This window comes from Ranitomeya variabilis, chromosome 8, assembly GCF_051348905.1.
Source record: "Ranitomeya variabilis isolate aRanVar5 chromosome 8, aRanVar5.hap1, whole genome shotgun sequence".
NCBI lineage: Eukaryota > Metazoa > Chordata > Amphibia > Anura > Dendrobatidae > Ranitomeya > Ranitomeya variabilis.
The window spans coordinates 62,141,788-62,158,855 of record NC_135239.1 but is presented as its reverse complement, the minus strand read 5'-3'; the positions used below and the strand labels follow the sequence as shown (position 1 = coordinate 62,158,855).

At 46.0% G+C, this 17,068-nt stretch overlaps 1 protein-coding gene across 1 annotated transcript in view; it reads right to left on the bottom strand.

Moving 5' to 3' along the window:
• Nucleotides 1–3,465: 3,465 nt before the first annotated feature.
• Nucleotides 3,466–17,068, bottom strand: part of LOC143788547 (uncharacterized) — a 690,635-nt gene continuing 677,032 nt past the window's right edge. The window contains exon 5 of the mRNA XM_077278284.1: nucleotides 3,466–4,943. Within this exon, the coding sequence (XP_077134399.1) occupies nucleotides 4,733–4,943 (211 nt within the window). The 3' untranslated portion in view covers nucleotides 3,466–4,732. The remainder of the gene's footprint in view (nucleotides 4,944–17,068) is intronic.

The following is a 17,068-nucleotide window of genomic DNA, read 5'->3' as shown; positions in this document are numbered from 1 at the left end:
AATTAGCTCCAATCATTAGCGGACACCATGTCGCGTTTGGAGAGCCCCTGTGTGCCTAAACATTGGAGCTCCCACACAAGTGACCCCATTTTGGAAACTAGACCTCCCAAGGAACTAATCTAGATGTGTGGTGAGCACTTTGAACCCCCAAGTGCTTCACAGAAGTTTATAACGCAGAGCCATGAAAATAAAAAATGTGTTTCCTTTCCTCAAAAATATTTTTTTAGCCCAGAATTTTTTTATTTTTGCAAGAGTAACAGGAGAAATTGGACCCCAAAAGTTGTTGTCCAGTTTCTCCTGAGTACGCTGATACCCCATATGTGGGGGTAAACCACTGTTTTGGCACACGTCGGGGTTCGGAAGGGAAGTAGTGACGTTTTGAAATGCAGACTTTGATGGAATGCTCTGCGGGCATCATGTTGCGTTTGCAGAGCCCCTGATGTGCCTAAACAGTAGGAACTCCCCACAAGTGACTCCATTTTGGAAACTAGACCCCCAAGGGAACTTATCTAGATGTGTGGTGAGCACTTTGAACCCCCAAGTGCTTCACAGAAGTTTATAATGCAGAGCCGTGAAAATAATAAATGTGTTTGCTTTCCTCAAAAATATTTTTTTAGCCCAGAATTTTTTATTTTTGCAAGAGTAACAGGAGAAATTGGACCCCAAAAGTTGTTGTCCAGTTTCTCCTGAGTACGCTGATACCCCATATGTGGGGGTAAACCACTGTTTGGGCACATGCTGGGGCTCGGAAGGGAAGTAGTGACGTTTTGGAATGCAGACTTTGATGGAATGGTCTGCGGGCATCATGTTACGTTTGCAGAGCCCCTGATATGCCTAAACAGTAGAAACCCCCCACAAGTGACCCCATTTTGGAAACTAGACCCCCCAAGGAACTTATCTAGATGTGTGGTGAGCATGTTCAACCCCCAAGTGCTTCACAGAAGTTTACAACGCAGAGCCGTGAAAATAAAAAATCATTTTTCTTTCCTCAAAAAAGATGTTTTAGCAAGCAATTTTTTATTTTCACAAGGGTAACAGGAGAATTTGGACCCCAATATTTGTTGCCCAGTTTGTTGTGAGTACGCTGATACCCCATATGTGGGGGTAAACCACTGTTTGGGCGCACGTCAGGGCTCGGAAGGGAAGTAGTGACATTTGAAATGCAGACTTTGATGGAATGGTCTGCGGGCGTCACATTGCATTTGCAGAGCCCCTGATGTGCCTAAACAGTAGAAACACCCCACAAGTGACCCCATTTTGGAAACTAGACCCCCGAAGGAACTTATCTAGATGTGTGGTGAGCACTTTCAACCCCCAAGTGCTTCACAGAAGTTTATAACGCAGAGCCGTGAAAATAAAAAATAATTGTTCTTTCCTCAAAAATTATGTTTTAGCAAGTAATTTTTTATTTTTGCAAGGGTAACAGGAGAAATTGGACCCCAACAGTTGTTGCCCAGTTTGTCCTGAGTACGCTGGTACCCCAAATGTGGGGGTAAACCACTGTTTGGGCGCACGTCGGGGCTTGGAAGGGCGGGAGCACCATTTGACTTTTTGAACGCAAGATTGGCTGGAATCAATGGTGGCGCCATGTTGCGTTTGGCGACCCCTGATGTGCCTAAACAGTGGAAACCCCTCAATTCTAACTTCAACACTAACCCCAACACACCCCTAATCCTAATCCCAACTGTAGCCATAACCCTAATCACAACCCTAACCCCAACACACCCCTAACCACAACCCTAACCGCAACACACCCGTAACCCTAATTCCAACCCTAATCCTAACCCTAATCCCAACCGTAACCCTAATCCCAACCCTAACCACAACTGTAACCCCAACACACCCCTAACCCTATCCGTAACCCTAACCACAAGCCTAATCTTAACCCTATTTCAAACCCTAGCCCTAATTCCAACCCTAACTCTAATTCCAACCCTAACCCTAAGGCTATGTGCCCACGTTGCGGATTCGTGTGAGATTTTTCCGCACGATTTTTGAAAAATCTGCAGGTAAAAGGCACTGCGTTTTACCTGCGGATTTACAGCAGATTTCCAGTGTTTTTTTGTGCGGATTTCACCTGCGGATTCCTATTGAGGAACAGGTGTAAAACGCTGCGGAATCCGCACAAAGAATTGACATGCTGCGGAAAATACAACGCAGCGTTTCTGCACGGAATTTTCCGCACCATGGGCACAGCGGATTTGGTTTTCCTTAGGTGTACATGGTACTGTAAACCTGATGGAAAACTGCTTCGAATTCGCAGCGGCCAATCCGCTGCGGATCCGCGGCCAATCCGCTGCCAATCCGCTGCGGATCCGCGGCCAATCCGCTGCGGATCCGCTGCCAATCCGCTGCGGATCCGCGGCCAATCCGCTGCGGATCCGCTGCGGATCCGCTGCGGATCCGCTGCCGATCCGTTGCGGATCCGCTGCGGATCCGCTGCCGATCCGCTGCGGATCCGCTGCCGATCCGTTGCGGATCCGCTGCCGATCCGCTGCGGATCCGCGGCGGATCCACGGCCGATCCGCTGCGGGTCCGCTGCCAATCCGCTGCGGATCCGCGGCCAATCCGCTGCGGATCCGCTGCGGATCCGCGGCCGATCCGCTGCGGATCCGCGGCCGATCCGCTCTGTGTGCACATGCCATAACCCTACCCCTAACCCTACCCCTAGTTCTAACCCTAGTTCTAACCCTAACCCTAGTGGGAAAAAAAAAAAAAAAATTTCTTTATTTTATTATTGTCCCTATGGGGGTGATAAAGGGGGGGGGGTTATTTATTATTTTTTTTATTTTGATCGCTGTGATAGAACCTACCACAGCGATCAAAATGTACCTGTAAGGAATCTGCCGACTGGCAGATTCGGCGGGCGCACTGAGCATGCGCCCGCCATTTTCCAAGATGGCGGCGCCCAGGGAGGAGACGGCCGGACACCGGGAGGATCGGTAAGTATGAAGGGGTGGTGGGGGGGTGGATCGGAGCACAGGGGGGGTGATCGGAGCACAGGGGGGGGGGATCTGAGCAAGGAGGGAGCGGACAGCAGGACGGGGGAGCCGGCAGGCGGACGGAGGGGACCAGAGGACTAACGGAGCACTGGGGGGGCGATCGGTGGGTGTGGGGGGGGAATTTAGTATTTCCAGCCATGGCCGATGTTATTGCAGCATCGGCCATGGCTGGATTGTAATATTTCACCAGTTTTTTAGGTGAAATATTACAAATCGCTCTGATTGGCAGTTTCACTTTCAACAGCCAATCAGAGCGATCGTAGCCACGGGGGGGTGAAGCCACCCCCCCTGGGCTGAAGCACCACTCCCCCTCTCCCTGCAGATCGGGTAAAATAGGAGTTAACCCCTTCACCCGATCTGCAGGGACGCGATCATTCCATGACGCATACGCTGCGTCATAGGTCGTTTTGGCACCGACTTTCATGACGCAGCGTATGCGTCAAAGGTCGTTAAGGGGTTAATATGAAAGGGGTTGTCTGGCCTTAGGCTACAAGTCTGCAGTCACTCTATGTGACTGCAGACTTGTGAATCCTCACCTTGCACAATGTGAGGATTCTCCGGTGCTGGCGCCAGGAGCGGTAGATCATGTGACCACAAGTGTGTGATTTGCACACTTCCTGCCACATTCCGACTAGACTGTGTCTAGCAGTGCTTAATACACTTGTATTGAGTGAGGCCGTGACCATCTAGTCGGCAGGTGACAGTAAGTACGGAAATCACATATTTGCGCTCACGTGCCTGCTGCTCCCGATTCTGGTACCGAATATTCCTGAAAGCACATTAAGTGAGGATTCACAAGTCTGCAGTCACAGAGTGACTACAGACTTGTAGGCTAAGGCTGGACAACCCCTTTAAGCTATTTCCAGAGGAAATCCACCTTAAAAGGAATGTGAATGGTGCTTGATATAACAAATCATTATGTAATAGAGTGTTGTATGATGGCTTGGTACAATTTGGAGGTTTTATGGGAACTGTGATACTGCTGTGTGCATGATGCCCAATGGTGGCCGTGACTGTTGGGGTGTTATTATGTCTGGTAATGGCTTATATTACAAAGTTTTGCAATTCTACACAAACATTGAATAGTGTAAATACTGTTTATAAAATATTAATGCAAAACTGCCTATATCTGCACAGAAATAGCATATCACGTGAATGTAATTGCAGTAATACACGAGTGCAGGGTCCCTCGGATTAGCCCGTATTTGTATTGTTCCCTTCATATATTTTCCCGTCCGCCTGTACTATAGCATATGGAGGGTAAATACATGTTTGTATACTAAAACCACCAAATAGCAATCTACAGGACTTCAAAAACACAATCACATTGCATTTCAGTGTAGACAAATGGATATTGTGCTGACACCCACTCACAACGTACATAGCGAGCACAAACCCATTAGCGACGGTAGATTTGAATGTGGTCCAGTTTACTGCTTAACATGAAATTGAGGTAAATCCAATGATTTCATTTTTAATAATGTAAATGTAATTTGTTCAGTCTATATTGACACAAAAGGAAATATTTGGATGGTGATCAGTTTTGGGGATTTCTACATATAATTATTTTAAGCTACTCAGCCTAGTGTGTGTGTCCTATTAATACGAAGCCAAACTGCCAGCAGGGGAGAGCTGCATCCAGTCCAGAAGCTAAATGACTCACTGAAAATCAATCTGTTTTCCCCTCTGCCTCTGGGTTTTCTTTGGGTTCTGTCCTGACTTTCCTCCAGTCATAACGAGAGCTTAAGGCTTAATGCATCTTTTGGTATGGCTGCCGTCTGTCTTTCCAACTTGGTTCTGTTCACCACAGGCATAGATGAATTGGGAGCAACTGGACTCTGGTGTCTGACCCTCACACGTTCCCCCACAGATCGGGGCTTGATGGAATAAGAGGAGATCCTGGCTTTGCTGTATTGGTCGCAGCAGTACCAAAGCAAACTCCTGTAGAAAAGTAATGAATAGAAAGAAATTACATTCATTTAAGGGATTATTAAAATACTGTTAATGAGACAGAATAATGAAAAATTAATAACCATCATTCATCAACAGACTTCACAGATCAAAATAAAGTTAGACAATTAGTGTCTTACAATCAAAAATTATCTTTTGCAATAAAACTTTGCCTGATACATCTAAACTGTTATTCAGATAAGTGAATGATAGACAGATTTCAGAATCCATATTCCAGTTCTAAAAGACAAGTGCAGCGCCCCAGAGTCCTGGTCGTTGCAGTAATGTCGCTCTTCCACCAGGTGGAGTGATGTTACGTCAGATGGTACTAAAGGAGTTCACCTTGCCAGGTATCACAGTCACACACTACACTTCACACTCCAGTCCACCAGGGGCAGCAAAGCTTCTATCTACTAGGGCACTCCTCACACACGGGTAAAACTGGTGGGTTGGATAGGAAGTGGGAGAGAAGGAGACGGGGCTTCGACCAGATAACATCGAGGGAGAAGCAGCCTGGGTTTGACCCAGAGAGGTCCTGTCAGGGGTGGGATCCTGACAGAGGCCTAGCAAGAGATAGAACGTTACGGAGCTGCGCCTGCACATCATTGCGGCAGCATCCTAAGAAAGGACACGAAGCGAAGTATATTGTGGAGAGTGAGAACCGAAGTCACAGCACAAGGAGTTAATACCGGGAGGAATCCTGCCCCGAGATCGGCAGCCTCCTTCCGAGGTGCATAGCCGGTGGCCGGAACACCGAGGGAGTACTGACTCTACGCATTACTCCAGACAATGGCAGGACAGTCAATTCCAAGTTGGCTGCCCGACCTAAATACCTAAGAAGACACAGAGGCAATTGTGGGAGAGGGGCATCTCTAGGGCCCCTATAAATTAACTCCAGGCCTACCCTGTCATACAGGTTGTCCTATCCATATCATCTGGGGGACAGAGAGAGAACATCAGAAACATCTACAAAGGTTGTGAGGACTTTCCCGTGGTGCTCAGCAGGGAGGTACTACAACACACAGGCGCTAGTAGGAAGGCTACTGATTTCCTCCTGGCTAAGGGAACTCTGGATGTGCCTTCGGACCGGCCGGACTCAGCCAGCCCTGTGAGCGGTACTCTGGACTGCGGATGCTGAAGTCTTCAGTAAAAGGTAAAGAGACTGCAACCTTTGTGTCCTTGTTATTCATCGCGCCTTACAACGTCCACTATCACCATCTGCAGGGAAGCCCTGGGGACATACTTCACCTGTGGGAAAGTGTACCATCTAGCTGCCATTCCATCACCCCAGCGGACCCCTAGCAGCGTCGGTCATCCTGACCAAACACCACAGGTGGCGTCACGAACACTTGACAAACTATCACCTTTAATTGGGCACCCCTCAGCAGGGCCACGGACTAGGTCGGGCCACCGTGACATCCCCAGAACCGAGACCGAGGGACCCGGTGCCGAGTACCCCATTGCCCTGTGCCTGGGGGCGATCCACAAACACATGACAATTCTACGATACTTATCTCTACAGAACCTTCCAAATGGCTCCAAGAAAACAGGGAGACTTATCAAAACCCCATAAGGGTTGGCAAATTTCCAGAGTTCCATGAAAGTTCCCGAAAAGAGGAGCTTCTGTAAGGTTTATTATGGGAAAGGGAAATAATTACAAAAATGTGATCCGAAATCAGGTGCCTCCTTGATAGCCTTCACAGAGTAAGGCGTCATTCAGATGTCGGATTTTTGCGCACGTGTGCAATCTGTGTTTTTAACGGATAGCACTCATACTCATCATATTCTATGGGACCATACTCATGCCCTATTTTTTCATTGGATTGAGTGTGCCACGACATAGCTGTCGGTTGACCTGGGACCAGGGGCTCCTTCCCTGTCACTGACAATAGGGGGCACCCTACCTCACCCTATTCCCCGGGATACTTCTGAAAGTGAAGAAGCCAGGGCAACCAACCTTGCCTTATCTCCTGAGTTAGCCCTCTTTTCTCTTCACCCACCCAGGGAAGAGGGGTGCTACTTTGCACCGCAGTACATCAACCAGGCAAACTTTACTACACAAATGAGGGTAAACTGAAAACACCAGGCATACAAAATATCCACTCACATATAACACAATGCACCAGGGAGTGGAGGTAGGGTAATTAACCAAAGTAGAGGAGTGAAGGGAATTACCACACTTACAAACCATGCAAGAGTCACAGATAACTCCTTCAGAACTCCTTCCCATATGAACTCCTGTCCTCCTAAGCCATGCAGCAAATGCTAGCTCTGACATGAATTTGAATCAAGAGCCAGATTATAAAGGGAATTATAAAGGGATTATAAAGGCTAACTGAGCTCAGCTGAGAGCTCAAGGTTTTTCAAGATGGCCGATTAACCCCTGTTCTGTCAAAAGGAATAAACACCATTAAAATGAAGGAGAAGTGCTTCTTCTCAACGTAGGAGTAGGAGCAATCAGATGTCGAGTTCTTCTGGCTCCTCTCTGTTGCGGAAACCCCATGTGTTATGGACCTGGTGGTTAGGAGCACCCGAAAGGACCTGATGGTTAAAACAGAAAACCTGGGACAAGCTCTAAGGAGGTGGAAACTCTACTGACCGCAATCCTAATCCTATCATAAACACTAGAAATAGCCGTGGAGTGTGCCTAACTCTCCCTAGATGCCTCTACACAGCCTAAGAGCTAACTACCCCTAAAGATAGAAATAGCAGCCTACCTTGCCTCAGAGAAATTCCCCAAAGTAAAGGTAACCTCCACAAATATTGACTGTGAGTTAAGAGGGAAGTAACAAACACAGGAATGAAACAGATTTTAGCAAAGGAGGCCGAATCTTCTCTAGAAAGACAGAGGATAGCAAAGGGAACTATGTGGTCAGTATAAAAAACTACAAAAACCACGCAGAGTGTGCAAAAAGACCTCCACACCGACTCACGGTGTGGAGGTGCAGCTCTGCACCCCCAGAGCTTCCAGCTAGCAAGGAAATATCATAATAGCAAGCTGGACTAGAAACATTGCATGTACTGAGAAATATATTCAAAAACCAATAAACAGCAAATGAACTAGCAGGGACTTAGCTTCTGCTGGAGTAGACAGGTCAACTGAGAAATCCAAGAGAGATCTGAACTAGTACTGAGACATTGACAGCTGGCATGAACTAACGACCTGGGCAGAGTTAAATAGGGAAGCCAGCAGAAGCAATAAGGGAGGGCAGCTGAGAAAGCCAACCTCAAAGACCAGCAGTTCCACTCAAAGCCACCAGAGGGTGTCCAAGAACAGAACTCACCAAAGTACCATTCACGACCACAGGAGGGAGCCCGAGAACGGAATTCACAACAGTACCCCCCCCTTGAGGAGGGGTCACCGAACCCTCACCAGAGCCCCCAGGCCGATCAGGACGAGCCAAATGAAAGGCACGAACCAAATAGGCAGCATGGACATCGGAGGCAACAACCCAGGAATTATCCTCCTGACCATAGCCCTTCCATTTAACCAGGTACTGAAGCTTCCGTCTCGAAATACGAGAATCCAAAATCTTCTCCACCACATACTCCAACTCCCCCTCAACCAACACCGGAGCAGGAGGATCAACGGAGGGAACCATAGGCGCCACATATCTCCGCAACAACGACCTATGGAACACATTATGGATGGCAAAAGAAGCTGGAAGGGCCAAACGAAATGACACAGGATTGATAATTTCAGAAATCTTATAAGGACCAATGAAACGAGGCTTGAACTTAGGAGAAGAAACCTTCATAGGAACATAACGAGAAGACAACCAAACCAAATCCCCAACACGAAGTCGGGGACCAACACAGCGACGGCGGTTAGCAAAGCGTTGCGCCTTCTCCTGAGACAACGTCAAATTGTCCACCACGTGAGTCCAAATTTGCTGCAACCTGTCCACCACAGAATCTACACCAGGACAGTCAGAAGGCTCAACCTGCCCTGAAGAAAAACGAGGATGAAAACCAGAATTACAAAAAAAAGGCAAAACCAAAGTAGCAGAACTAGCCCGATTATTAAGGGCGAACTCGGCCAATGGCAAGAATGTCACCCAATCATCCTGATCAGCAGAAACAAAGCATCTCAGATAGGTTTCCAAGGTCTGATTGGTTCATTCGGTTTGGCCATTTGTCTGAGGATGGAACGCTGAAGAAAAAGACAAATCAATGCCCATCTTAGCACAAAAGGACCGCCAAAACCTAGAAACAAACTGGGAACCTCTGTCCGACACAATGCTCTCCTGAATGCCATGCAAACGAACCACATGCTGAAAAAATAATGGAACCAAATCAGAGGAGGAAGGCAATTTAGGCAAGGGTACCAAATGGACCATCTTAGAAAACCGATCACAAACCACCCAGATGACAGACATAATTTGAGAGACAGGAAGATCAGAAATAAAATCCATGGAAATATGCGTCCAGGGCCTCTTCGGGACAGGTAAAGGCAAAAGCAACCCACTGGCACGAGAACAGCAAGGTTTGGCCCGAGCACAAGTCCCACAGGACTGCACAAAAGAACGCACATCCCTTGACAAGGAAGGCCACCAAAAGGACCTAGCAACCAAATCTCTGGTACCAAAAATCCCAGGATGACCAGCCAACACTGAACAATGAACCTCAGAAATAACCCTACTAGTCCATCTATCAGGGACAAACAGTTTCTCCACTGGACAGCGGTCAGGTCTATCAGCCTGAAACTCCTGCAGCACCCACCGCAAATCAGGGGAGATAGCAGACAGAATCACCCCCTCTTTGAGAATACCAGCCGGCTCAGGGACTCCCGGAGAATCAGGCAAAAAACTCCTAGAAAGGGCATCAGCCTTCACATTCTTAGATCCCGGAAGGTATGAGACCACAAAATCGAAACGGGAGAAAAACAGTGACCATCGAGCCTGTCTAGGATTCAACCGCTTGGCGGACTCGAGGTATGTCAGATTCTTGTGATCAGTCAGGACCACCACGCGATGTTTGGCTCCCTCAAGCCAATGTCGCCACTCCTCGAATGCCCACTTCATAGCCAACAACTCCCGATTGCCGACATCATAATTACGCTCAGCAGGCGAAAACTTTCTAGAAAAGAAAGCACATGGCTTCATCAAAGAGCCATCAGAACTTCTCTGAGACAAAACAGCCCCTGCCCCAATCTCAGAAGCATCAACCTCGACCTGAAAAGGGAGCAAACATCTGGCTGACGCAAAACAGGGGCCGAAGTAAAACAACGTTCAAGCTCCTGAAAAGCCTCAACGGCCGCAGGGGACCAATTCACCACATCAGCGCATTTCTTCGTCAAATCAGTCAAAGGCTTAACCACACTAGAAAAATTAGCGATAAAGCGACGGTAAAAATTAGCAAAGCCCAGGAACTTCTGAAGACTCTTCACAGATGTAGGTTGAGTCCAATCATAAATGGCCTGAACTTTAACAGGGTCCATCTCGATAGTAGAAGGGGAAAAAATGAAGCCCAAAAAGGAAACCTTCTGAACTCCAAAGAGGCATTTAGACCCCTTCACAAACAACGCATTAGCACGAAGGACCTGGAATACCATCCTGACCTGCTTCACATGAGACTCCCAATCATCCGAAAAGACCAAAATATCATCCAAATATACAATCATGAACCTATCCAGATACTTCCGGAAGACATCGTGCATAAAGGACTGAAACACAGATGGAGCATTAGAAAGCCCGAATGGCATCACCAGGTACTCAAAATGGCCCTCGGGCGTATTAAATGCTGTTTTCCATTCATTGCCCTGTTTAATACGCACAAGATTATACGCCCCTCGAAGGTCAATCTTGGTAAACCAACTAGCCCCCTTAATCCGAGCAAACAAATCAGACAGCAGAGGCAAAGGGTACTGAAATTTGACCGTGATTTTATTGAGAAGGCGGTAATCTATACAGGGTCTCAGAGAGCCATCCTTCTTGGCAACAAAAAAGAACCCTGCTCCCAATGGTGATGAAGACGGGCGAATATGTCCTTTCTCCAAGGACTCCTTTACATAACTTCGCATAGCGGCATGTTCTGGCACAGATAAATTGAACAGTCGGCCCTTAGGGAACTTACTACCAGGAAATAAATTAATAGCGCAATCACAGTCCCTATGAGGGGGTAGGGCACTGGACTTGGGCTCATCAAATACATCCTGGTAATCCGACAAAAACTCAGGGACTTCAGAAGGAGTGGAAGAAGAAATTGACATCAAAGGAACATCACTATGTATCCCTTGACAACCCCAACTAGACACAGACATTGATTTCCAATCCAGTACTGGATTATGAACCTGTAACCATGGCAAACCCAGCACGACAACATCATGCAAATTATGCAACACCAAAAAGCGAATATTTTCCTGATGTGCGGGAGCCATGTACATGGTCAGCTGAGTCCAGTACTGAGGTTTATTCTTGGCCAATGGCGTAGCATCAATCCCCCTTAAGGGAATAGGATTCTGCAAAGGCTCCAAGGAAAAACCACAGCGCCTGGCAAACTCCAAGTCCATCAAGTTCAGGGCAGCGCCCGAATCCACAAATGCCATAACGGAGTAGGACAACAATGAGCAAATCAGAGTAACAGATAAGAGAAATTTAGGCTGCACAGTACTAATGGTGACAGACCTAGCGAACCTCTTAGTGCGCTTAGGACAATCAGAGATAACATGAGAGGAGTCACCACAGTAAAAACACAGCCCATTCTGACGTCTGTTTTCTTGCCGTTCAGCTCTGGTCAAAGTCCTATCACAGTGCATAGGCTCAGGCCTCCGCTCAGAGGACACCGCCAAATGGTGCACAACTTTGCGCTCGCGCAAACGCCGATCTATCTGAATGGCCAAAGACATTGATTCATTCAGACCAGCAGGTGTGGGGAACCCCACCATAACATCTTTAAGGGCTTCAGAAAGACCCTTTCTGAAAATTGCTGCCAGGGCACACTCATTCCATTGTGTAAGCACAGACCACTTTCTAAACTTCTGGCAATATACTTCTGCTTCATCCTGACCCTGACATAGAGTCAGCAAGATCTTTTCTGCCTGATCCACAGAATTTGGTTCGTCATAAAGCAATCCAAGCACTAGAAAAAATGCATCTACATTAAGCAATGCAGGATTTCCTGGCTCAAGGGAGAATGCCCAGTCTTGCGGGTCGCCACGCAACAAAGAAATAATAATCGTTACTTGCTGAATGGGGTCACCAGAGGAGCGGGGTTTCAGAGCAAGAAACAGTCTGCAATTATTTTTGAAATTCAAAAATTTAGATCTATCCCCAGAAAACAAATCAGGAATAGGAATTCTAGGCTCTAACATCGGATTCTGAACTACATAATCTTGAGTCCTTTGTACCCTTGCAGTGAGTTGATCCACACAAGAGGACAAACCTTGAATATCCATATCTACACCTGAGTCCTGAACCACCCAGAGGTTAAGGGGAAAAGAAAGACAAAACACACTGCAGAGAAAAAAAAATGGTCTCAGAACTTCTCTTATCCCTCTTTTGAGATGCATTAACACTTTGTTTTGGGCCAGCTGTACTGTTATGGACCTGGTGGTTAGGAGCACCCGAAATGACCTGATGGTTAAAACAGAAAACCTGGGACAAGCTCTGAGGAGGTGGAAACTCTACTGACCGCAATCCTAATCCTATCACAAACACTAGAAATAGCCGTGGAGCGTGCCTAACTCTCCCTAGATGCCTCTACACAGCCTAAGAGCTAACTACCCCTAAAGATAGAAATAGCAGCCTACCTTGCCTCAGAGAAATTCCCCAAAGAAAAGGTAGCCCCGCACAAATATTGACTGTGAGTTAAGAGGGAAGTAACAAACACAGGAATGAAACAGATTTTAGCAAAGGAGGCTGAATCTTCTCTAGAAAGACAGAGGATAGGAAAGGGAACTATGTGGTCAGTATAAAAAACTACAAAAACCACGCAGAGTGTGCAAAAAGACCTCCACACCGACTCACGGTGTGGAGGTGCAGCTCTGCACCCCCAGAGCTTCCAGCTAGCAAGGAAATATCATAATAGCAAGCTGGGCTAGAAACATTGCATGTACTGAGAAATATATTCAAAAACCAATAAACAGCAAATGAACTAGCAGGGACTTAGATTCTGCTGGAGTAGACAGGTCAACTGAGAAATCCAAGAGAGATCTGAACCAGTACTGAGACATTGACAGCTGGCATGAACTAACGACCTGGGCAGAGTTAAATAGGGAAGCCAGCAGAAGCAATAAGCGAGGGCAGCTGAGAAAGCCAACCTCAAAGACCAGCAGTTCCACTCAAAGCCACCAGAGGGTGTCCAAGAACAGAACTCACCAAAGTACCATTCACGACCACAGGAGGGAGCCCGAGAACGGAATTCACAACACCCATGATAGAGTGGTCTGCTGAAAATATCAGAGACTTGTCCGAATTTAATCCAAGGGTCAAATAAAAATCAGTAATGCAAGTCAACGGGTCGGTGAATAAAATTGGACTGCACTTGGATGAAATGGACTCTCAGAACGGAGGTATAGAATTTTTGTTTTAAACATAAAAGAAAATAAGATCACAATCGAACCACACTATGATCAAACTCCGATCGTCTGATCAGAATAATTTTTCCTATTTTCTTGTATGCAAAAAAATCAGACATGTGAATGAGGCTTTAGCAGGAATGATTCTACAGACTGAAACACTCAGGATCTAAGGTGAAAGAAGTTTTATCTGTGAAATCATGGTGCTTTTGTTAACGTACGTGGATACAACAGCGCAGCGCAAACTATTTATCTGATTAACACAAATCTATATACACTCACTGGCCACTTTATTAGGTACACCTGTCCAACTTCTTGTTAACACTTAATTTCTAATCAGCCAATCACATGGCGGCAACTCAGTGCATTTAGGCATGTAGACATGGTCAAGACAATGTCCTGCAGTTCAAACCGAGCATCAGTATGGGGAAGAAAGGTGATTTGAGTGCCTTTGAACATGGCATGGTTGTTGGTGCCAGAAGGGCTGGTCTGAGTATTTCAGAAACTGCTGATCTACTGGGATTTTCACGCACAACCATCTCTAGGGTTTACAGAGAATGGTCCGAAAAAGAAAAAAAATCCAGTGAGCGGCAGTTCTGTGGGCGGAAATGCCTTGTTGATGCCAGAGGTCAGAGGAGAATGGGCAGACTGGTTTGAGCTGATAGAAAGGCAACAGTGACTCAAATCGCCACCCGTTACAACCAAGGTAGGCCTAAGAGCATCTCTGAACGCACAGTGCGTCGAACTTTGAGGCAGATGGGCTACAGCAGCAGAAGACCACACCGGGTACCACTCCTTTCAGCTAAGAACAGGAAACTGAGGCTACAATTTGTACAAGCTCATCGAAATTGGACAGTAGAAGATTGGAAAAACGTTGCTTGGTCTGATGAGTCTCGATTTCTGCTGCGACATTCGGATGGTAGGGTCAGAATTTGGCGTAAACAACATGAAAGCATGGATCCATCCTGCCTTATATGGAGCATCTTTGGGATGTGCAGCCGACAAATCTGCGGCAACTGTGTGATGCCATCATGTCAATATGGACCAAAATCTCTGAGGAATGCTTCCAGCATCTTGTTGAATCTATGCCACGAAGAATTGAGGCAGTTCTGAAGGCAAAAGGGGGTCCAACCCGTTACTAGCATGGTGTACCTAATAAAGTGGCCGGTGAGTGTATACTTAGTGCCTGCGGAACAATATCAAGTGTAAAAGTGAACAGTGGCAATACTTTGAATTATGGCACTATAAGAATACATTAATACGGCTAAATCAAGGTATTTACCCAGGTTATTTACATGCTGTTGTTCTATAATTACCACTAAGCAATTTTTACCATCAACAACGTCTCAGTCCTAATACCTTGACTTAGGGTGCGTCACCGTCACTATGGGGTCCTTCACAGTTGTCTCTCCCTAAGCAACAAAAAGCGCCGTACAGGCCCCAACAAGAGTCTATTTTACTCTCCATTAGGCCACAAGTTCAGCAATGAGTTCAATAATGAGGAAGAAAAAATTGTCAAAATTCTAATTGTTATGCTCATGATCATATAGCGCCCTATGTTTATATATCTTTGACCGTGCTGCCATTTGCAAGAGATTTTAATTAATTTAGTGAGATTAATTAAATCACCAACATATCATCATGCCTGATCTGTTGCAATGGCAGACACAGATGGAAGAGGGCCATTTGCAAGAATAGTATATGGGTCCCTTTTTGTGCTTCTAGAATTCCGAAACTATGAGGTATTGCCCAAGAAGGGTAAATAGTGCAAAATCAGAGTGGAGACCGGCATTCATGGAAGGTGAAACCTTATATCATTATTACATCACATAAATCCAACTAAACTTTTCAGCCCATCTTTAGATTTCCACAGCAGTATACAGAGTCTGTGTATCCTCCACTCTACACAGCATCCGCTGTGTGATCCTACAGGTCACAAATGCAGTTTTGTGGTGCCACAATGAACCAGAGCGCCAGTGAACCAGAAGAAGATGGCAAGAAGGGAGTATGTTACTACCTTCATGACACACATATGATACCCTAAGAGGAGAAAAAAAAAATCACTGGGATGGTCTGTAAGTGTAACTGTATTTACTGTTGTAATTAGTAAAGTTTAGTTGTATGTTGTAACTGTACTTTTCAAGTAATTTTCCAGCGTAAAATGCCCTGTGTTTATGATATAAGAAATTATACTATCTAGCCACTTTATGACTTAGATCCTGCAGAGGGGAGAAGATGCAGGATACATCACTTAATTTACAATTGAATGAGCAGGGGGGGTGGGGGACTAGCATTGTGTGATGTCTCCGATGCAAAGAACAATACATAGGGAGATTGATTTAAGCTCTTCATTTAATTTTCTTTTGCTTCCATTCACAAAAAAATAGCAGCAACATGGAGATTATTATATAGCAGTACTGAGCTGTGTGGATGTGACTCAAGCTTTGGGGTGAGATAAAAGACTTGCTAGAAAGCTCAGAACAACCTGTGTCTCACTCTGCCTCTTTTCTCACTCTTCACTCCCCTTCTTTACTGTGTATAATAAGAAGACTAACTGATGACAAGGTTCAAGAGACAGTGTGGTGGCGATAAGTGGATAAGTGAGGAAGGAACCATATTTCTCTGATGAGTAATGTTGCCATTTTGTTATATTCGCCTGTTCTTTGATCTATGTAAAACACTTTTCTTAATGTACAGGTCCCATTTAACCCCTTACCGACATCGGGCGTAATAGTACGCCGATGTCGGTATCCCTCCCTTTCCCGGGACATGTCAGCTGTTTTGTACAGCTGACATGTGCCCGCAATAGACACAAGTGGAATCGCAATGCACCCACCCGGGCTATTAACTAGTCAAACTCTGACAGCGGCATTTAAATGGCACTTCCAGCAATCGTGCTGGAAATACGCAAACCGGTGACCCCCGTCTTGTGATCATGGGTCAACGGTGTGTCGGCATGACAACCCGAGGTCTCCTAGAGACCTCCATGGTTGTCTGTGCCAGATTGCTGTGAGCGCCACCCAGTGGTCGGCGCTCATGGAAAATCAGCAATTCTACTACATAGAGGCGATCTGACCATCGCCTCTATGTAGCAGAGACAATTGAGTTGTGCCAGCTTCTTGTCTCCCATGGAGGCTATTGAAGCATGGCAAAAGTAAAAAAAAAGTATAAAACAAAAATAAAATCAAACCTGCACATACTGTATTTGGTGTCGTCGCATTTAGAATTGCCCAATCAATAAAAAAAGGATTAACCTGATCGCTAAATGGCGTAGCTAGAAAAAAATCAAAACACAAAAATTATGTTTTTTTGGTCGGCCCGACATTGCATTAAATTGCAATAATGGGCGATCAAAAGATTGTATCTGCATTAAAATGGCATAATTAAAAATGTCAGCTCGGCACGCAAAAATGAGCCCTCACCAAACCCGAGATCGCAAAAAATGGAGACGCTACGGGTATTGGAAAATGGCGCATTTTTTTTTTTTAAATGTTTGTAATTAGATAAAAAAGAACCTAGACATGTTTGGTGTCTATGAACTCATAATGACCTGGAGAATCATAATGGCAGGTCAGTTTTAGCATTTGGTGAACCTAGT